Source organism: Mesocricetus auratus, unplaced genomic scaffold (assembly GCF_017639785.1).
Source record: "Mesocricetus auratus isolate SY011 unplaced genomic scaffold, BCM_Maur_2.0 Super-Scaffold_100011, whole genome shotgun sequence".
NCBI classification, from domain to species: Eukaryota; Metazoa; Chordata; class Mammalia; order Rodentia; family Cricetidae; genus Mesocricetus; species Mesocricetus auratus.
In genome coordinates this window covers 31,675,757-31,699,900 of record NW_024429195.1, presented here as the reverse complement: position 1 = coordinate 31,699,900, position 24,144 = coordinate 31,675,757, and the positions used below count along the sequence as shown (strand labels likewise).

At 38.2% G+C, this 24,144-nt stretch overlaps 1 protein-coding gene across 12 annotated transcripts in view; it reads right to left on the bottom strand.

Annotated features, from left to right (window-relative positions):
- Positions 1-24,144, bottom strand: part of LOC101823368 (EGF-like and EMI domain-containing protein 1) — a 648,492-nt gene that overhangs the window by 575,383 nt on the left and 48,965 nt on the right. For all 12 annotated transcript variants that reach the window (XR_005880408.1, XM_040754542.1, XM_040754540.1 and 9 more), the window contains exon 2: positions 1,558-1,692. Coding sequence is in view for 11 of the 12 variants with exons in the window: in XM_040754542.1 (XP_040610476.1) it covers positions 1,558-1,692 (135 nt within the window). In the remaining variant the exon portion in view is untranslated. The remainder of the gene's footprint in view (positions 1-1,557; positions 1,693-24,144) is intronic.

The following is a 24,144-nucleotide window of genomic DNA, read 5'->3' as shown; positions in this document are numbered from 1 at the left end:
TGGTAAAGGACTTCCCCACCAAGCTAGTAGGAATACACATGAAGATTGGATTCAGTAGTATAGGTATCTATAACCACAGCACCCTTAGGGAGTAGATAGGAGGCAGAAACAGTAGAACCCCTGGAGCATCAGTGGCCAGCTAAGTCAGTAGTGAACAAGAGAGACCTTGCCTCAAACAACATACAGAGAAACAACACCATATAAGTATCATGGCATGTGTCTACACATGGACGGGTGCCGGCATGGGCACATATGCACACATCCTCCATACACATTCTCTCTCTCTCTCTCTCTCTCTCTCTCTCTCTCTCTCTCTCTCTCTCTCTCTCTCTCTCTCTCTCTGTGTGTCTCTGTTTCTCTCTCTCCTAATCAATAAATCATATATATTACAATCATGTGTACACACACACATTCCTCTAACCAATAAATCATATATATACGAGAAGCATGCATCCTGTCTATTTTTTGATAAATTCACACATATTGAGTACCTTGGGAAATACCAAGTGTTATGACACATGTGCAAACTATGTTTTCAGTACTCATCATGCTATCCATGCATGCCACTATTTTGCAACTTTAGACACTAAAGCACAGAGAAATATTCAATTTAACTTATGGCCACAAAGCAAGTAATAATTAGAAAATTTTTTTCTGACTTCACTGTCATTCAAATACTCTTAATTTAAAACAGGACTCTCCATAGAGTACTCTTCTAAAGGATAACTATACATGCATATGTGTATGTACCCACATATAGTAGGTACCCATATTTATAGTTACAAAAGATTTAGTCCTGTATTATAACTGTTACCATGATTGTACAATGGCAAGCTTAGTTATTTAGAAACACTCTAACTTTTCACTGCTGTTAGTAGCATTAATGAATTTATTAACCTAAAACCACACTTTATTATTATGGATTATCATAAATTTAGATCCATCTGATTCGTTTTCATAAAATCCAACTCATTAGCAAACATTTGTATCAAGAGGCTCTTAGATGCTTTGTGAAACTATTTTAAAACTTTGAAAAAAATGAAGTCTACATGAAACCTCTTACAAAGCACTGTGGACACTTGCTTTCTCTCGTCTTGCAGCCTGCTGGGTTGATCCTAATTCAAAGACCATAATAAAGTTAAAGAGTCTGTGGGTTTCAAAGTGCTCCAGAGTGACAAGGGCAGGTCAGGTGTTGGTTCACAGCTGTAGAAATTCTGGAACAAGTCGAGCTAAGTTTAGCAAACCAACACAATATCCCTTGTTTCTGTTGTGTTTCTGATCTTTTAGTTTTCAATGGTATATCATATCCTGAGGTAAAATTAGTGTCTATAACCGAAAATAGTTCACACATAAGCAAGGCTTAACATAAAATAAGTGTCCATCCCATTGCTGAAGGAAACCACACACTGGTGAATGTTCTTGGTAAGTAAGCGTACTTTCTCCCCTTTACTTAATTATCTAACCACTTGCTAAAGTTCACCAGATAAAGTATTTAGGAATAGACAAAGTTTCTTCTTTTGAGTTTTAACAGCTACAGGAGTTAGGTAATCACCTTACCTTCTCTCATAAGCCACACACCACTGTGGGCCTGTACAACCTTGTTTCCAGAATTTGACGGTGTATATGAAAGCTTGAGTGCATGGGCGTGACAGCCCTACCACCGTCAGCTGCTCCTCTTTGCAAACATTTGGCCTTCACAAAAAGAGAAAGGAATAGTTACACATGAGGAAGTGAGCAGGTTTTCTGTATGAAGCATGGGGTATTTATTCACCCATTTTCCCACAAAACATTCGTAATGGCTTAGAGAAATGTATATAGAAAGTAACAGGTGAAAATACAGGCAATGTTTTGAAAAGTTCAGGCTCTATGACAATGTACAATTACCATGTGTCACTTGAGGGAAACATAGTTTATAATATCTGGGGCCATCAAGAAAGAAAACAGGAATAGATTTTGAAGATCAAGAACATTTTAGAGATAGGCAATTTGTTATATCCCCACATGATTAAGATAACTGAGTTGCATATTAAGTTCTGAACTCTGAGAGCCAAAATTTAGAAAGAAACAGAATGTTCTCATTGCCCATGAAGAAAAAGCAAGCAAATTCATGAAATAACTTTTCTGGAAATCATTTCTGAGCAGTATTTTCCATCTGTATGTTTAATTTGATTTCATATGTAATATGATGCTTGTTTAAACACAAATAATTTTCAACCTCCCTGTCCAAATTTGCTTCCTGCTTCTGTGGCAAAACACTGACCTGAAGAATCTTGGGAAGAGAAGTCTTTATTTGGCTTGAATTCACAGTCCTTCACTGAGAGAAGTCTGAACAAAAACCCAAGCCTGCAACCTGGAGGCAGGAAGTGAAACACTGGTTCACTTCCTGCTTTCATTCATCCTGCCTTCCTTCCCAGCCCAGACCCACCTGTCTACAGTGAGTTCCACCCTCGTCCATCAGTTAGCCATCAATGGGGGCAATTCCTCAATTTGTAATGAAAAACAAACATTACACTGTCCCATTATATGGCTATTGCCTTAAAGAAAGTTAGTCCATATTCATAGGTACACTTATTGTATACCTATACACTGGTAACCTACATAAAGTACCAATATTACTTAGAATCTTTTGTGATTTTAAGAACGCTTTTGGTGATGATCTATTTACTAGCTCAGTGCAGTCTTCATTTAGAGTGCTACTAATCATAGTAGCAAACTAGGAAAACTGCTCATGGTTTTCATGCCTGTGATGTCATTCACAAGTCATACACTGGCCCAAACTGAGGAAACTGAGGATGCAAAACATTATCCAACCCTGATGTTCCTGGCTCTGGGCTGTTGACATTTCTCACTTAGTCTGTCCTACTCCTAATCTCAGAGCATTGTAAGACTGGCTTAGTTGACCCTACTCACAGACAGCTAAAAGTAAAAAATGGCCTCTATTTGATTTGCTGCAGTCAGCTCCTAAAAACCCCTGTGAACTTGCCTAGGGACACAGAATTAATACTGATAATAAATGTCCAAATATAGGCCTCACACATCACTCACTGACTCCATCCTGGCTGCCCACAGTTTCCTCTGTTATCACTGTTTTCTGTGTTCTAAGTCTCACCACCTGATTTCTCTTGCAGCCCATTTCTCACATTCACATACGTCTCTAAAAGGTGATTGTTTAGATTTGCAATTGCTAGCCTCACCTAAATGCAACAAGGACTCTGCAGAACTTCATTACAGAGTTTGCATAGCAATTTTAATACTTAAATACAAAACTAACGAAGTAAGTATAAAATTGCACCTAAGATATACATTTATAAAATCATCAAGAATTGGGCAGCAAGTCTAAAGAAAATCTTAGCTTTTAATAATCAACTAATAAAGAAAATAAAAGTGTATGTATATACATAGATATGTGAATATATGCATGCATATAAATATGGATACAAATATATTAATATGTATGCATGAATACATATAATATTTATTTGGTCTTTTGTTATTTTTATGAGCCAAGCAGTCCAAACAGAATAAGCACAAGTCTTTTATTTTGTTATCAATAGTGTAGTATATTACATAGAATCCCACATTGAATTCCAGTGTACAACTGTGGTGATATCTTCTTTGTACTAACAAAGCCTGTCTGAGGGTCAGAGAATGGAGCTTGTCACCATCTAGCCATAGAGGTCTGGGGGTCTGTACAGACAGTCAGGAAGTGAGGTAGTTGGGTGGAAACAGGATATAAGCAGAGAGAAAAAGGAACTTGCTCTCTTGTCTGCTAAGATGCTAAGGAGATAAGGTGTGACTTGTTCCTTCTTCTCTCTGATCTCACCAACTATAGAAATCAGCTTTGCACTACAAACTGCTTGTAACAATTTTGAGGTGACTTGATGTGATGATCCAGCCTCACAGATACTGCTTGGAACAATTTCCAGGTGGCTAGAGCCGAGGTGATCCAACATCACAGGGTACTTTAGCCAGGATTTGAAACAAGTCCTGTACTTAACATTATGCACAGAACGGATAACAAATATCAGTTGGACAATTAACCCAAATTTTCTTTTTAGGATCCCCTAGAGATGTCATCACCTCCAGACAGCAGGAAATAACTTTAAGAACACAATGCCCACATTCACAAGAGGTGGGGTGGGTGGTTTTTGGTCACTCATTGGGTTATGAATATTTGTCATTGTTTAGGGGGTTGATTACAAAATGTTGTTGCTTATGATCAGGAAGAATGTTGAACAGAGTGGATTATATTCAAGGTTTTTGTTGGGGAAAAAAGGAGCAATCCAGTATAATAAGATAGAAAGGGTAGATTATTGAATCTACTCTGAAAAGAATAAATGTAGGATATATATATATATATATGTATATTGAATCTACTCAAAATACAGCTACTAGTTTTAAATATTTTACATTGGATTGGACTTCTGTATATTGATACAAATTTGAGATTAATTTTGTTTAAACATACTGTATATACATTTCTAGTATTGTTCATGTTATTTTAACTATGCAGCTTATTTAACAATGTAATATCTAGTCCTTGAAAGTTATTATTATCAACTATATAGGACAATAAGGAAATGTAATTTAGGAATTAGTCAAGTGTTACAATTGAACTTGTAGTCACTTTTTATGTTTACAAGGTCAAACTGATATTTTAGAAAAATAGGTCATCTTCAAAAACTTCAGAGATCTACAGAATATGGCATTTAACATGTTTTAAGAACATAAGCTCTTTTTTATGAAAATGAGACATGTCTGCTCCTGGCAGCACCAATCTATGTCAGAGAAGATAATGGGCATTGAAGAAACTCCACATGGAGTTTACTTTCTCTGTGACAAAGGTAAGCCACTGGGCAAGAAAGTGCCCTTGCCTCAACTGCTGACAGTTGGACAAACAGGACACCAAAAAGTGTGACAGCAAACCTTGCCAAGGTAAAGTAGTCCAGTCCTTTATGATATCCAGGATCACAGAAATGTCTGTCAGGTATGCTAGGCCTATAGGCCAAAGATGGATTCCCCAACATTGCAGAGAAATCTTGGGTGATTGTCCAGGCAGCCAGCTGTTTCTGTCATTTCTCACACTGTTTGCAAGTTGCTTGCTCGTACTTCCTGTTTACTCAGTTAATATTATTTCTTTCTCAGGTTTCTGAAGGAGTTGAAGAATAGATAGTGTAGTTATAGTTTTCCTTATTTACCAAAATCAGTAACTAAATAACAAAAGATGTGTTAAGTGTTATAGGTCTGAAAGCCATTAAAAGATAATTTGATAATGCAAATTAGAATAGAAAGTAAATTAGGTACAAGACTTTGTACTCATCAAGAAAGAATAGATGATGGAGTATTTCCTCTGAATTTGTCATATAATAATAGACTAGATATTGATAATGTACTTATTGCCTGTATATATTATATATAGTTATTGTACTTATTGTACATATATTTTTTCTTATATCATTTATAACCTTTTTAAAATTTTAGACAGAAAAGGGGGATATGTGGTAATATCTTGCTTATACAAATAAAGACTGTCTTAAAGTCAGAGAATGAAGCTTGCCACTAGCTATCCATAGAGGTCTGGAGGTCTGTATAGACAGACAGGAATTGAGGTAGCTGGGAAAAAACAGAATATAAGCAGGGAGAAACAGGAAATCGTTCTTTTCTCTGCTGAAGTGATAAAGAGGTAAGGTGTAGCAGTGATTTTCTCCTTCTCTCTGATCTCTCAGCATTTTCCTCTAGATCTGACTCTAGGTTTTTATTACTTAGACCAACTAAGAACTCAATTTACATTTAAAACCTTTTCATCTATCTATCCACTAATCCATTCATTCAAAAATAACTTATTGTGTACTCATACACATAATGCATTGCTTCAGAAGCACAATACTGGGTATTTGTCATCCGTCATAAAGCACCGACCAGGAAGTGATGAATTGATACAAAGAGTGAGAACTAGCCAGTAAAGGACACAGCATCAAACTACCCACATTGTAGATAAACTGTCCTCAATAATAACTATGGAGCCACACTAATTCCTATCAGAGATTGGTTGAGGACAACTCCCCCTATAATATTTATAGCTGAAGCATAAATGAGCAGAACCAGCTTCTACAAGTTAGATTTAAGTTGGTAAGAGAAATGATTTCCCCCAACATGTACAAGAGTCTGGCAGTATTAATTTCTAACTAAAAATCATATACTTGTCCAAAGTCACCTGTTACCGTCTAAAATACACATCACCAACTTCAGACCCAAGCAAACAAAATAGCCTAAGGTACCTCCTTCAATCCTGGCAGAAGTCCAGCATCCTTGCTCCTTCTCCCTTCTTCTCCCAACATAAAAGCCAGGGATGTTAAGACAAAATATGGGAGGAAAAAATAATGTCTGAGAAAAAGATGACAACCAACATTTCTATAGCTCTTGTTTGGCCTTTGATGCTACTAGAACTATAGTTCTAGTTTGTAATGGCAGAAAGGAGGAACTAGATGTTGAGGCTGGCACATAAGACCATAAAGATTTATATATATTCATATATACATATGAGTTTTACACTGAGCTGGTATAAGCGAACAAGGTGACTTTAAAATTAGCAAACAATGTGTAATCATGGGAACATGGGCAGCAACTTGACATAACTTATTGATTAGAAAAATAATGAATGAATGAATGATGAATAGCACTGTGCTGTATACCAGCACATTGCAACTTTTTAACATCAGCATGGCTGCCTGATGAGTATAGACATCCCTCCAACTCCTTTCCTTGGTACCCAACCTAGAACCAAGTATCAATCTTTTGGACCTCACCATCTTAGATGGTTCTTGAAAAAGGAAAGAGACATAGAGGACAGTTTGTTGTATGCTGAAAGTTTGCTTTGAGACATTCTTTTCCTCCCATTACTCACTGGTTAACTCAGCCCCACCTCTGCCTAGCTCCACATCACTCCTTAGTGAGTCCTCAGGGAGCGCCTGCACACCACTACTTGGTCCTTCCATACCTACTCTGGTTTACCAAGAGACTTAATTTTGTTTTCAAGTGTTCCTGGCTTAGCATCATCATCATCATCATCAACATCATTGTCATCATCATAATTTCTCAAAATATCTTATCTAGCTTTGACAGATATCTCATGAAGTGGAACTTCTATATAGGATCTTAAAAATAACACTTTTGGGAGCCTCCTGAGGCCTAGGGACTGTGCACTGGGTAGTCCATCCTGATGGTCCAGCCCATTCAGAAACTGCCAGCATCCTAGTCCCACCTCCACACACAGGAGAGGAGAGCATCAGCCTGTTTCCAGCTCGCATTAAACTGCCCTGCTCACATCCTCCTGAGGCCTAAGGACTGTGCACTGGGGAACCCATACCAGCAGGCCAGTCCATCCAGAAACTGCCAGCATCTTAGTCCTATCTAAACCCATTGGAAGAGTTAGGCATGGGCCTGTTTCAAGCCCGCCTACAAGAGCCCTGCTCAGAGACTCCTGAGGCTTGGGGCTGGCACACAGAGGAACCCTTCCCAGAGAAACAGTCCATCCAGGGTCTGTCAACATCCCTCTACTAGTCTACCCATGGGAAGAGGAGGGCTATTGGAGTATTGGACCTGCTTGAAAACACTGGAAGGAAACCTTGGAACCGTACCGACCAGGAGAGGAAGAGACTCCACCTGCACCCACTGGAAGAAGGGATGGGAAGAAGACAATATAAAAACACATTCAGCAAGAGAAAAACCATTATGATACCACCAGAGTCTAGGGACTCTACACCACCAAGACATGAACATCCCAACACAGATGAAGCAGAAGAAAATGACCTTAAAAATGACTTCAGGAAAATTATAGAGGCCCTCAAAAAGGATATGAGAAAATTCATTAAATAAATGGGAAAAAAACAAAAAATACAAAAAATGAGCAAATCTCTTTTAAAAAGCCAAGAAAAAAAAACAATCACAGATGAAGAAAACAGTTCAATACCTGAAAACTGAAATAGAGACAATAAAGAAAACAAAACTGAGGGACTGCTGGAAATAGAAAAAGCTAAGTAAATGATCAGGAACTACATATGCAAGCATAACCAACAGAATACAAGAGATAGAAGAATCGCAAGCATTAAAGATGTACAAGGAGAAATAGATTCATCAGCCGAAGAAAATCTTAAGCCCAAAAAAATTCCTAACACAAAATATCAAGGAAACAAAGGACACTGTGAAAAGACCAAACCTAAGAATAATAGGTATACAAAAGGTGAAGAAACCACCTCAAAAGTGCAAAAAACATATTCAACAAAATCGTAGAAGAAAATTTTCTCAATCTGAAGAAAGATATGTCAATAAAAGTACAAGAAGCTTACAGAACACCAAATAGACTGGACCACAAAAAAAAATCCACTGGCCACATAAACCCCAAACATAAAGAATAAAAAAAAGAATATAATGAGCAGCAAAGGAAAAAGGCTAAGTAACACATAAAGGCAAACCTATCAGATCACACCTGATTTCTCCATGGAAACTCTGAAAGACAGAAGGTCCTGGATAGATATTCTCCCAACACTAAGAGGCCACGAAAGCCATTCCAGACTACTATATCCAGCAAAGCTTTCAATCACTATAAATGGAGAAAACAAAGTATTCCATGACAAAACCAGATTTAATCAATACATATTCACTAATCCATCCCTAGAGAAGGTTCTGGAAGGAAAACTCCAATTCAAGGAAGTTAACTACACCCACACAAACATAGGCAATAGATAATCCCAACCATCAAAACAGAAAAGGTGTGGAAATACACACACAATAACATCACCACCAAAAAATTCCAAAAAAAAAAAAACAAGAATGAACAATCAATGGTCATTAATATCCCTCAATATTAATGGTCTTAACACACCTATAAAAAAGACACAGGCTAACAGAATAGAAACGAAGATAGAATCCATACTTCTTCAGCATACAAGAAACACACCTGAACTTCAAATACAGATAACACCTCAGAGTTAATGGTTGGGAAAATATTTTCCAATCAAATGGACCCAAGAAACAAACCAGTGTAGCACTCCAAATACCTAATAAATTAGATTTCAAACTAAAAACAATCAAAAGAGATGAAGGAAGTCATTTCATATTCATCACAGGAGAAATCCATCAAGATGAAGTCTCAATTCTGAACATCTATGCCCCAAATACAAAGGCTATCACATTCACAAAAGAGACATTGCTAAAACTAAAATCACACATAAAACGTCACACACTTATAGTGGGAAAATTCAACACCCCACTCTTACCACTAGATAGAAACACCAGACAGAAACTTAGCAAAGAAACAAAGGAAATAAAACAAGTTATAACCCAATAGGGGTTAACAGACATCTATAGAACATTCCATCCAAACACAAAAGAATATACCTTCTTCTCAACACCACCTGGAACCTTCTTTAAAATTGACCACATACTTGGCAACATAGCAAACCTCAACATGTACAAAAAAATGGAAAGACCCCCTGTATCTTATCAGACCATGATGCCTTAAAGTTAGAATTCAACAACAATGCAACTTGCAAAATCCTACAAACACATGGGAATTGAATAATGCTCAATTGCACCATTCCTGAGTCAAGGAAGAAATAAAAAAGAAATTTAAGACTTCCTAGAATTCAATGAGAATGAAGACACAACATACCCAAATTTATGGGACACTTTGAAAGCAGTGCTAAGAGGAAAGTTCATAGCAGTAAGTGCCTACATGAAGAAGCTGTAGAATAGTCACACTAGAGAATTAACAGCAGAACTGAAAGATCTAGAACAAAAAGAAGCAAACTCACCCAAAGGAGTATGCGTCAGGAAATAGTCAAATTGAAACTAGAAAAACAATACAAAGGATAAATGTAACAAAAAGTTGATTCTTCAAAAAGATCAAGAAGATAGATAAACCTTTATCCAAACTTGCCAAAAGATAGAGAGTAAATATGCAAATTAGCAAAATCAGAAATGAAAAGGGGGACATAACAAGGGACACTGAGGAAATTCAGAGAATCATCAGGTCATACTTTGAAAACCTAAAATCCACAAAATTTGAAAATCTAAAGGAAATGGACAATTGTCAGGATAGCTGTCACTTACCAAAATTAAAGAACAGGTAAATAATTTAAAAAGGCCTAAAACCCCTAATGAAATAGAAGCAGTCATCAAAAGTCTCCCAACTAAAAAGCCATGGCCAGATGGATTCAGTGCAGAATTCTACCAGGAATGCAAAGAACAGATATTACCAATTCTCCTCAAAGTATTCCACACAATAGAAGCAGAAGGATTATAACCAAACTCTTTTTATGAGGCTTCAATAATCTTGTACCAAAGACACAACTAAGAAAGAGAACTACAGACCAATATCCCTCATGAACATTGATTCAAAAATACTCAATAAAATACTGGCAAATAGAATCCAAGAACACATCAGAAAAAATCATCCACCATGATCAATTAGGCTTCATCCCAGGGATACAGGGATGGTTCAACATACAAAAATCCATCAATGTAATCCACCATATAAAGAAACTGAAAGAGAAAAAGTCACATGATCATCTCACTAGATGCTGAAGAAGTCTTTGACAAAATCCAACATTCATTCATGACAAAGGTCTTGGAGAGATCAGGAATAACAGGAACATACCTAACCATAATAAAAAGCAATTTACAGCAAACCAACAGCTAACTGATATCTGGGATATCAGCATAGGACTGTTACAGACCCCCTTCACATAGATGTCAGAGGTCTGGGTAATCAATGGGGCCTCTGGCAGTAGATCAGTGTTTATCCCTAGTACATGAATGAACTTTGGAAGCCCACTCCACATAGAGGGATACTCTCTCAGCCTAGACACACAGGGGAGGGTCTAGGTCCTGCTCCAAATGATATGACAGACTTTGAAGATCCCCCCATGGAAGGTCTTACCCTTCCCGAGGAGCAGAAAGGGAATGGAATAAGGGGTTTGTGGGGTGGGCAGGGTAGGAGGAGACTGAGAGGGAACTGGGATTGAAATGTAAAACAAGCTTGTTTGTGATTTAAATTAAAAACATTAAAAATAACACTTTCATAAATTTCTGAAATTCATAAATATATTTTTGCTCCACTCTAAAATATTACTATTTCTAACTTAGTTCTATTGTGATATGAACAGGTTGTACCAAATAAATGACTGTATTGTTTTGTCTTTAGGGAGATCTGGTGATAAAGATGTACATATCTGTTAGTGCACACAAAGGGTTCAGAACAGTACTTGTAAGATAGTCTGTGATTAGCTATACATTAGGTATAGATTTTTTATCACATTAATAACCTGAGGATAAATTTGTCAAAGAAATAGCAATCTACAAAATTTAATTTTTATATTACTACTAATTTGGCAGGCAGTGAAACAGATGAAAGTAGATAATACATCATTTTCTTTAAAAGAAGAACTTAAAATGACACTTCTTAATGAAAACACTAATTAAAATTAATAAAAAGCGACCACACGGCTGCTTCATCTGACCCTCTATTCCCTTAGGCATGCACAAGCCTGTGCTCTTTAATACTGTGACATAAATGGGGAGCAGTCACTGCCTTTTCTACTTCCTCAGCCCATAGGAGAGTGTTCTGCAGTTAATAGATAAGACAGTCATGATCTCCAGAGCACCCAAACAAACCAAGGAACCCAAATGAGGGCTTAGAAAGGAATGCACCCTTTTGCTTCTGAAGATGAGTACTGTGTGCTCTTCCTTCTTTGTTATCATGAGCTGGATCTCTCCACAGCTGCAAATTAATTTCCTCTACTCCCTAAATGAATTACACGTAACTGTTTCTAAAAATGACTACAGCCATGAAAGTCATTTTCACTTAATAACTAACTATTAATCTCTGATTTCTTGGTGTCACTTTAGCATGAAGTGCAAACAAAAATTATGCTAAACATTGCAAATTTATAGCAAACACCAGTCACTGATCTATATTACTATAGATGGTTTATCACCAGAAGCAATCTAAACAAAACTCCATCAGATTGATGTTACTATTTGTATTTATTTCTTCCAGCACTAAATAGTTCCTCAATTTCAGAACCATCATTAATTTCTTATAAATGCAAATCTTTATTTCTTATTTTAATCTACAATGATTTCTCCAAGTCTTCAGAAGATTAGCTTTTACATAGAATATTCAAATAACCATTATAAATGAGATTTGCTATTCCCTGGGCAATCTATTAGCAATGATGCGTAGAGGACTTAAAAGGAATGGGTGTCCCTATTGATCCAGGATGTAACAGGCTTACAATGTACTCCTTCGTTTTAAATGATCAACTTACGATTCAAAATCAATTCATTTATAGAAAATAAATTCAGTATTTGTGAATATCTTTGAATTTCTTTCTTCTATCTCTGTAGTCATTTAATTTTATTATGCATTCTTTGGGATTTCTGGGAAGATCTGAGTCATTACATTGAGCATAATTAAAAGCAGTAAGAATCTGTTTGTCTTACTTACATGGCCACCTGAATGCAAAGAGCCTTGTTAATCTCACCCTGACCACACACTCTAGAGAATGTTGACCACTAGCCTGTGCCCAGCTCTTTCTAGTTAATCCACCACAACTCAACCTCTCAAATCCCTGTTAATAGATATCTGATTTGAGGACTTCATTAGTGAAATTTATACAGTACACATTGTTTCCCAGCCCTGCTTCCTTAAACAGAAGACATATCCATACTATTTACAGAAGTCCAACTAATGATTGCTGTATCATATCTGTTGGGTCTATCCACTGACTCCTCCCTGGACTGCTCCCCCATCCTGCTCCTCCCCATCTCCTTGGTCTATGTTGAGAAGTTCTTTATGAAAGCTGATTCGTATCATCTGTTTTATAACTCTTATAGCTAATGTATGTTCAACATCATGTCATAAACAGTGGCATCAGTTGGCTCAAACTTAATAGAAACCAAATGCTTTGAAGACACTGTGATGAAGAATTCATGAATTCTCTCTCCAAAATTTCTCTGATCTTGTATGATTCATCAGCACTTCTGTTAGTGGCCTGTAGTACAGTCAAATTCAAACTGTCCTTGAAGTTAGTAAAAGAACACTCAGCTCTATAAGAGGTTAAATGATATTTTCATATTAGTATACAACTTGTACAAAATTGTTAATGTAAGACATGTGTTTACTCTTTATGAAGCTGCTGCAGATTTGAAATTCCCTACTGACCCTGAGATTTACTTTGATCAAAGGAAATATCTGTTTATAAAACACTATAAAATATCAAAGAACAAAAGTAAGATGCCATATCACACTGGGAAGACAACTCATGCATTCTGATGTGCAGGAATCAACCCTGGTCTACTGTGCATACTACCCAACACTCTGCATATTTAATGTAATCCCTACAAAAAAATACAGGGACATTTTGCCCAAAATGGAAAAAAAATTAACATCCATATGGAACCCAAAGAAAGACAAAAAATAAACAAAATTCTAAAGTAATTCAGGCAATTAAATCAAAGCTAAAGAGCCAGCTTGAAGGCACTGACCTAAGCGTTGAATAAGGAATGTGAAAAACAGAATTACAGAGAACAGAGCAAAGGTGGACCAATAATACATCAACAGGAAGCCTTCTGGATAATCAGGAAAGCAAGCAGGGATGGAGGGATGACTTATGGGACAAAGGAAGATTCCCAAATCACACATTTGATAAGGGCTCAATGGCTAAACTAAGGAATGAAAACCCAAATATAGTAAAGCAAATACCCTAACTAAAATGGTAACAATAGATCTGACTAGACATTTCCCAAAAAAGACACACAATTGTCAGCAGGAATACAAAAGAAAAATCAATATTGCTATTTCTCGATGATCTGTCATCTCACAGCCATTAGAATGGCTATTATCATAAAAATGAAAGATAAGAGTGGAGTGTTGGAGAAGATATGGTCAGTAGAGACGCCAGGACTTCTCTGAACTGCTGGTAGGGAAGTAAATACTACAGTAACCATGGGAAACAATGAGGAAATGAAACCTACGATTTGATCCGGAAATGTCATGTCTAAGTACATGTCTAGAAGTACTGAAGTGACATGTTAAAGAGCCATTTGTACTGGGTTCATTGCAACATTACTCACAATGCTGAGCCACAGAGACATCTCAAATGTCATGAGTGAGCATACACACACACACACAAAACAATACTATTCAGCCTTGATAAGATGGGAAGCCTGTCATTAGTCACAACATGAATGAACCTGGTAGACACTGTGTTATTCAAGATTGGCCTGGCACAAAAAGACAAATTTCTTATGATAACACTTAAGTATAAAAGCAAAAATGTTGAACCCACAGAAGTAGAGAATAAAAGTGACATCTGCCAGCACTTGGGAAAGTACAGAAGATATTTATCAATGGACACAAAGTTCATTAGGCTGGAAGAATTTAGTTCAACATGGCAAAAATGAATTCTTCACAATTACTGAAGTAAAACATTATAAGTTTTGCCCTACAAAAGAATTTGAAGATGATAAGTCCTATCTCACTTCCAATTAGTGATTTCAAAATATTTCTAAACACCACATTGTATATAATAAACACATATAAATTTAACATGTCAATTTAAAATGATTTTTAAATAAAATGTTTAAGCCTCAGATGGCATTTATCCTGACGTCTGAGGAAAAGTGGGACAATAATACATCAACAGGAAGCCTTCCTAGATCCAAATGTATTGTACCACAAATAGATATATGAAGGACACACAATTTGCACACTGGGAATCTAGTATTGCTAACACGAGCTTTAATTGAAAGAGCTAAGCAAATTAATACCACTTCTGCTTTCCAATCTGGGTCAGAGACACTTCCTTCTAGGAAGTTGAATGCTGTCTATTAAATCTTTCTTGTACAGATTAAGCAGGCTCATCCTTTCTTCAAAGAAAAATCCCTTACTCTTCAACATGATTTGTTTATCAATATTAAATTAATGCAAGTAATGTAATACCATATCAATGTAATGCTTATATAAAGAGACATGGGGTAGAAGTCTTGTAACTATCCTTAACTACCATGTGAGGTCACTTTTCTAAGGCTGTAGAATCAGGGCAGTGATTCCTAACCTTCATAATGCTGCAGCCCTTTAATACAGTTCCTCAAGTTGTGGTGACCACAACCATAAAATTATCATTGATACTTCCTAACTGTAATTTTGCTAGTTATGAATCATAATGTAAAAATCTGTGTTTTCCCCTAGTCTTAGACAACTCCTGTGAAAAGATCATTTGACCAACTCAAGGAGTTATTACCCAGATGTTGAAAACAACTGGTCTAGGGCTAAGATGGAATGCATTTTAGGTAGACACTTTATAATGAATGTTTCCACTGAAAAACTATTTGAGGAAGTTATTAGTAATTTGTCATGTCCTCTCCTGAAAAGAGTTAAACAATGAGCAGATTGTAATCTCCCCCAGAAACACATGGTTCAAAATAAGGATCTGCTCTCTGGCAGGTTTTTTGGGTTTTCTCCAGATTTACATTTTAAATTAGTAAGAGACATGAAATTTCCTAATAGGGCTCTCAATGCTTGTTGGACATGCAGATTTGTTATCTGGAATCTTCGGATCTAGGACTTTACTACTCTCCAGGCGACTCTAATATGATCTGCAGATTGAAAACTACACCTCACAGATCTATTGAACACCAGCTTGTATACATATTCCCCAGTGGTCATAACTGATCATGCCATCTTAACCTTGCCATTAAAATGTGGAAATGACAGAGAGATTATAGAGAACAAAGAAAAAGAACAAGAGACATTAGATGGAACAGAGAGAACAGATAAAGGTACCAAAGAGGTGTAAGTTAGCCAAGGAGAAAAGCTAGTTTCCATAAATTGAAATTTTTTATTTTATTCTAAAACTGTCAAAAGACAATTCATTTTGTTTAAATTGGCAGACATGCCATCAAACAATCAGCAAGCATGAATCATGTACTTACTGTAGCTGACATCTCCTGAGAGAGTGATGAGTCATAGCTCACAGTCAACAGCAATTCTCAAACAGTGGCAAGTCCCTGAGACCCTGAGCTGCTTGACAAATACTCCAGTTTCTGTTCCTGCCATTTACTAAAGTTGAAAACCATTGCTCAGCAAGGCCCGGAGTGTCAGGAGCTCTTTACACAACCCCTCAGCCTGTCCTCAAGATCATAAGAGAAATAATCAAAAGACAACTTCTCAAAACAAGCTTTTGGTTTTCTGGATGATGAGATAAAATTCTGAGTTAATCAAAACCATAATTCCAAAAGCCCCATCAACAAAAGCTTGAGGAATGAAATATAGACATATATATGTCTAGCTTTCAACATAAATACTAGATGAGAAGTTCCACATAATGAGAACCTCACCCAATGTTCAGCTTCAGAAGAGAGGCTATGTTAATTGGGTAAACATAACATATATCCATTCATCATTAATTCATTAGATATACTCACTAATTGACTCCCATGACAGGACAAGCAACATGACCATAATACTACCTACAAGAATTATACTAAGTGCTTCTAGTACTGTGTGTACTAGAAACAGGGCCATTTCTATATAGTATTCTTTACATATAGCTGGTGCTTAGTAAATGGACACTGAATAAGTGAGTGCTAAACTCAGTCATCCACACTTACAAGGCAAGTACTCCTAGGACTAGCATAAGCCTGGGGACATTGTATGATATCTTTGGTCAGTTCAAATCATTAGGGATTTCCCTCAGACAAGGACCAGGTTTTTTTCTCAAATAATGGAAGATCTTGAGGTCCAAAGAAATAATCTGTAAATGTTCCAAGGGATGCTTGGAAAAGGGAGGGTTTAAATCTCTTTCTACAATTGATAGATGAATAACCAGATAGATGGATGGATGCATAAATTTATGGTTTATAGATATGTAAAGGTGAAAGATGATAGATAGAAAATAGATTGATAGATTGCATAGATAAATGCATGATAGAAAAGACAAATGATATACAAGTTCATATGACATAAATATACCAAATATGGACATAGATATGCAGAGCAAACATTTCCAGGTAAGTATCTTGTCTCCACACACTTTGCCATTCAAACCTTTTCCCATACAGACACTCTGGAAGCAGGGTGTACAGTCATAAAGACATTCAGTCACCTTATGTCTTAGTTATTTTTCTTTTTCTGTGAAGAGACACCAGGACCAAGGCCATTTGTTTTCAAGCATTTAATTAGGGGCTTGCTTACATGTTCAGGTAGTTAGGTCATGATCATCATGGCAGGGTCCAGGAGGGCAGGAAGGCAGGCATGTTGCTGGAACAGTAGTGGAGAGCTTGTATCTGATCCCCAACCACGCAACAGAAAAGGAGTTGGCTGGGTTTGGCATGGGCTTTTGAACCTCAAAGTCCACCTCATGTGACACACCTCCTCCTACAAGGTCACACCTCCTAATCCTTCCTAAACTGTTCTGCCAACTGGGGGTCAAGTATCCAAGCATATGAGAATATGGGGGCCATTTACTCCAGTGGTTACAGTAAGAAATACAAGATTATTGAAGGTAAAATCCTCTTTGTAGAGGTGTTCTTGTTACATTTCCTTCCTCCTGCATGTGGGCCTCCTATTCCAGGTCATATCAGGTTCTAGCCTCTTGCTCTGCTTGGGCCCTAATCTGAGGGCACATGCACATGACAGCAAATCACCTCTTATTCCCGACTGAGTCTGGTCAGCCAGTTGAGGACTTCAATAGTAGCCTACATTGATGATCTGTTTCTAGATGCAGCATCAGCTCCTATCATCTGCACCACAGGCAGAGCACAGAGGGATGCCCTGGTTTGTCTGCAGTTTCCACACTCTTAGGTAATCACGGCAATGAAGGTATCCTATCCTCTGTATGGGGTGTTCAGCCAAGTTCACAAATAACTTTTCTTTATAACCACCTCAGGAGGATGTGAGAAGCAAAATCAGCTATGCACAGAATCATAGTAAAAGCGATGCCAGATTATCCAAGCAGTAAGAATAAGAAAATATGAAATACATCTGTGTTATAAATAAGCATATGTGACACTGGAACTCACAACCAAGTGTCTATGCATTGTTTGATTTGTTTATGTGTTTTGTTTATAGTACTACAGATATTTTTGTTTGTTTTTATACTTCTTTTATTTATCTTAACAGATTTTTGCATGGTGAAAGTGCCTACTTGTAAATTGAGAAAGTTAACATTTTCGAAAATGCATAGAGAGCTGCACTGTGTCTTGAGTTTGGTCTTCAATTAAGTAAGCATGTTAGACTGAGCATGCAGTGTTTTGTCTATTTGAAAATAATTAAAAGTAAAATGTAGAATGAAGGCGATATCATAAAGTAGTGGTTCTCAACATTCCTTATGCTACAACCCTTTAGAACAGTTCCTTATGTTGTGATTACTTCCAAACATAAAATTATTTTCACTGCTACTCCATAATTGCAATTTTGCTACTATTATTAATTGTAATATAAATATCTGATATGCAGGACATCTGAAATGTGAACCCTATGAAATGGTCATTCAACCCCCAAAGAGGCCATGACCCACAGGATGAGAACCACTGTCCTAGAATATATGTTAAAAAAATAGGATATCAGGGTCAGCAAAATTGCTTGAAAGTTACCTGCTGAAAACCCTGCCAATCTGAGTCTAACCTCTGGGACAGACATGCTGGGATGAAAGAACTGATTCCACAAACTGTCCTAGAACTTCAACATGTATTCGATAACATGCATGTCCCCCTCCTCCACATTTACACTACATACAAAAAAAAATAACAAAGAAAAGGTAACTAAAGAGAAACATCACCCTCTACAATGGCAACAAACAACATAAAATACCTTGGGGTAACACTAAAAACACAAGTGAAAGACCTGTATTGCAAGAACTTTGAGTCTTTAAAGAAAGAAATTAAAGAAGAAAACAGAAAACGGAAAGATCTCCCATGCTCTTGGATAGTAAAAATGGCAATCTTGCCAAAAGCAATCTACAAATTCAATGCTATCCCCACTGAAATCCCAGCACAATTCTTCACAGATCTTCAAAGAACAATTCTCAACATTATATGGAAAAATAAAAGACCCAGGATAGCCAAAAACAACCCTGTACAATAAAGGAACTTCTGGAGGCATCACCATCCCTGACTTCAAGCTGTATTACAAAGCTATAGTCCTGAAAACAGCATGGTATTGGCACAAAAATAGACAGGTAGACCAATGGAATCCAACTGAACACCCTGATATTAACCCATCCACATATGAACACCTGATCTTTGACAAAGAAGCTAAAATTATACAATGGAAAAAAGAAAGCATCTTCAACAAATGGTGCTGGCATAACTAGAGGCTGCCATGTAGAAGACTGCAGATAGATCTCTGTCTATAGCTATGCACAAAACTTAAGTCCAAATGGATCAAAGACTTTAACATAAATCCAACCAAACTGAACCTGTTAGAAGAGAAAACGGGAGGTACCCTTGAACAAATTGGTACAAGAGGCTGCTTCCTAAACATAACTCCAGTAGCATAGACACTGAGATCAACAATTAATAAATGGGATCTCCTGAAACTGAGAAGCTTCTGTAAGACACAGGACACAGGCAGCAAGACAAAAAAAGGCAGCCCACAGAATGCACATCTGACAGAGGGCTGATTTCCAAAATTTACAAAGAACTCAAGAAGCAAGTCTACAAAACACCAAAGGATCCAATTAAAAAGTGGGAGTACAAAATTAAATAGAGAATTCTCAGTAGAGGAATCTAAAATGGCTGAGAGACACTTAAGAAAGTGCTCAACATCCCTAGCCATCTGGGAAATGCAAATCAAAACAACTCTGAGATACCATCTCACTCCTGTTAGAATGGCTAAAATAAAAAAACACCAATGACAGTTTATCCTTGAGAGAATATGGAGAAAGGCCAACACTCCTTCACTGCTGGTGGGAGTATCAACTCATAGAGCCACTTTGGAAATCAGTATGTAGATTCCTCAGGAAAATGAGAGTCAGTCTACCACAAGACCCAGCAATTCCATTCTTAGGCATAAACCCAAAAGATGCACATTCATACAACAAGGATGTCTATTCCACAATGTTCATAGCAGCATTATTTGTAATAGCCAGTACCTTGAAGCAACCTGGACGCCCCTCAACTGAAGAGTGGATAGAGAAAATGTGGTACATTTACACAATGGAGTACTATTCAGCAGAAAAAAATGGAATCTTGAAATTTTCAGGCAAATGGACAGCACTAGGAGAAACCATCCTGAGTGAGGTAACCCAGTCATAGAAAGAGAAACATGGTATGTACTCACTCATATATGGATTTTAGACATGAATCAGAGGAGTGTCAGCATACTGCCAGAGAATCTGGGAAACAGAAACTTCATCCAGAGACTGAGGGAAGCAGAGGCAGACACCCACAGGTAAACACTGAACTGAATTCCTGGAACCCAGTGACAGAAAGGGAAGACTGATGAGCAAAGGAGTTAAAAGACAATTGACCTGAACAAGGGGGAGCTCTTAGACCCCAGACTGATGGCTGAGAGGATGGCATGGGACTGATCCAGACCCCCTGAATGTGGGTGTCAATGAGGAGGCCTAGGAAATCTATGGGGCCTTGGGTAGTATTTAACCCTGGCATAAAAATAGACTTTGAGTTCCCATCACACAACGATGGGTGCTCCCACAGCCTTGACTGTTGAGAGGGCCTAGAACCTGCCCTGGATGAAATGACAGACTCTGGAGATCCTCCATGGAGGGCCTCAGCCTCCCTGGGGATGGGAGTGGAGATTGGGCAGGGGACTGAGGGGCTTGGTGGCGAGGGCAGGGGAGGAGGGGAAGGAGAGGGATCTAGAATTGACATGTGAAGCAAGCTTGTTTCTAACTTAAATTTAAAAAGAGAAGTGAAAAAAATAGACTAAAAATGTAAATAACCATTTCACATACTCAGTAACAAATGTGGCTTGCCCTAGATGAGTTTACCCATCCACTGTGTTATTCTTTACAGAATGGGAGCCATACTAGGTACTGACCCAGCCCCTGTAGTATTTGAAGTGCTGGCAGGAATTGACTGCTGAAAAAAACCAAACTTCTAAAGACAAACCCCCATTCTATTGCTTATTTTTCAGTGCCTTCCTGTGTGGGTTTTCTTTCATGCTCATAGATAGGATCCATAAAGCACTGGAGAAAAGTCAGGCTAAATTCATAGCAGTCTTGTTATCATGGTGGGTATTAACACTGTGGTCAGTAATGTTTTCCATACATGAATATGTGCTGATGCCCTCTAAGGGATCCAGAAATCACGTTTAATTCCTCTTACTGGGAAATTTCCTGATTTTGCTCCCAGCATCTTAAAACTATATCTAAGAGGGTGGGAAATGGAAGGGCTAGAGGGAGAGAGGGAATAGAGAAACAGAAAGCAAGAAATTTATCATGCCAAACCTAAATGCATGTAGATATGAACATATTGGAATGCATCATCTATGGGTGAATTTACTATTCTTTTCTTTTTTCTTTTTTTTTGAGGATCCAAGAATGTAAAGAAACTCTGCTCAGACACAACCACTGAGTAAATTTCCTGGTGCTGCTTCTTTTTCCTGTGATTGCTAAAAACAAAGAAAACAACCTGGAAGTCTGATTTTTTTTCCTTATGAAATGTTACGTATTTTTGCTCATAGTGGTCACCTTGTTCTCTGAATTCTGCCTCACTTACAACCCAACCTCATAGCAGCTTCAACCACACACTATTCCCAGATAGCCTGCCCTGTTATTTTCCTGTGTTTCCAGTACTCTCTTTTCTCCAATGCACATTTTTCAAGAAGAGAGATCACACTTTAGCATCTTTCATCATAGGCACCATCCTGGATTGTATCAATCACCATGCAAATGATTATCCCTTCCTTTCAAGGCACACACAACATTGTTTTTCCAGCAGCAGCATAAGAGTGTGTCTGCTTCTTGGAACATGCCTTTCTGTCTATAATTCTGTTCTCACCTAAAGATGAGAAAAAGCAGTGTTTTAGTCGTCTCTGGAACTTCTCATGGTCTACACGGTGTAGCTGGTACATCGCAGGTACTCAGTATTACCAATGGGTTTGGATGCATGAAATTGGAACTCTGACTATGTGTACCTAAGACTTCGAAGGAGGCCAGAGTGGGGCAGCTGAGAGGACTGGTCCTCTCCAGGGCACTGGGCAGGCATTAGCTCTGTTGGGATCTATTAAAAATTATTATTAGTGTTTATGATAAGTTTGACAAATTCCTGTAATAGCTACTCCTATTGTTCCTTTTACTGTAAATAATCATGCGTTGGGAACTGGACAATTTGAGTCCTTAATTAACAGCTTTTAGACTCTCCCTTACTGCCCCTTTTACCCTGAGCAAAAGACCAGGCAGTCAGATTACCCTTGGCCAGCACCATCCACTCTGAGTACTCCACAAGGACTTGTAAAACCATGAGAAACACAGCTGATTGCTCAGGCTCCTGGAGGTGCAGCCTCAGTCAGGGCTATTTTAGTTTTCCCAGCCTTTTTGCTACAACAAGCCTTGACCAAGTCTAGGTAACCATGCCACTATTTCCACTGAGGCCAGACGAGGAGCACTTCTCCAGTGGCCTAGCAGAGGAACTGCTAAGATTACTACTAAAGGGATAATTCCAAGATCGACGCAAACACAAACCTTAATTTGCATGTGAGGCCTCTGACAAAGCCCTTTTCTGGTTATATATGCAGGCTGCTCAGTATACCAAGTGGATCTGCTGGCAGACATACTTCTGTGATGCCTCCTCTGGTTTCCAAACATGAGGACCTAAAAATGTGGGAGGGAGGTTCTTAGGCAGCTGACATGGCTCACCAGGTTAAGGCATTTGCTATCAAGCCTGATAACCTGAGTTTGACTCCCAGAACCCACACGGTAGAAGGAGAGAGCTGACTCCCATAGGTGGTATTCTGAACTCCACAACTGTGCCTTGGCTCATGTGCACCCATGCACTTAACACAGGCAAAGCAAATGCATATGAGAATTTCAGTTTTAAAAAGCTTCCTTCAAGTGCCCTTTTCTTGCCTGCTCTCAATAGGACGGACTGAGCAGCAAAGCAGCAGCAACAGGGACAGCTGAGCAAGTGGGGCAATCTACAAATGCAAAAAGGCAGCTGGCTGCCTGAAGGCTAACAAGAGATAGCTCAAAGTTCAGCAGAGCAGCCAGAGTGGAAACAAAGGGGACAACAGAAGCAACCAAGCTGGAGTGCTAAGGTAGAAGGACAGAAGCAATGAAGAGGCAGAGGAACTGCAGGGCTGGGTCCTTGGAAGGGCAACAGAGTTGCCAAGACTTTCAAGCCAAGGGTCCTTGGTACTCCTGTCCTAAGAATTATAAAGACGGCTGCTGTCAAAATCGCAGAATTCTAATACATAGCTGCAGTGCCAACTGCTACCAAGGCTAAGTAAGCTTGGATTTCTAGCCCTGTTTCGAGCTAGAGCTAAAACACTTGCGGAGCTAACGATCCTGATATCCAGGGCCTGCGCTGGAGCTCTAACAATGCAGGGTACCACGTGCTGCTGTTCTCACTGGCTTACTGCTGCAGCCAGGCACAGTCAAATGCAGAGGGACACAAACCTGCCATACGTGCTCAAGAAGGCTTCTTGTTACCCAGTATTTCCATCTGCAACAACCAAAAGGACTACATCCACCAAAGCGTGTTCTAGAGAGTCAGCATACTTTCTCATGAGGTTTTTAACCAGTAATAAATGTTGTAAAAGACATTGTAGAAAGCACAAATTCAGGAGGGAGTCGACGCTAGCTGAAGTCAGAGCTGCCTCACGTGGTTTTCCATTTTCCTCCTCAGATGCTTGATTTGGCAGCAAAGTCCTGTCTTGGTCAGTAAAGTTGTAATGGGACAAGCAATGTCTGAATGGGAAATTTAAACAATTATTAGACACTACTAACTTCTATGCATGTGTCTATGCATTGTCATTCTCCTTGCTCATTGACCTTAAAAATCACCACTGCCAGATATCTACTGGATTCAAAGCTGGTTCTCCTCATCTGCATCTCCATCTCCATCTCCATCTACACACATGCCATTTATCCAAGTCTACATCCATACACAACACCATTT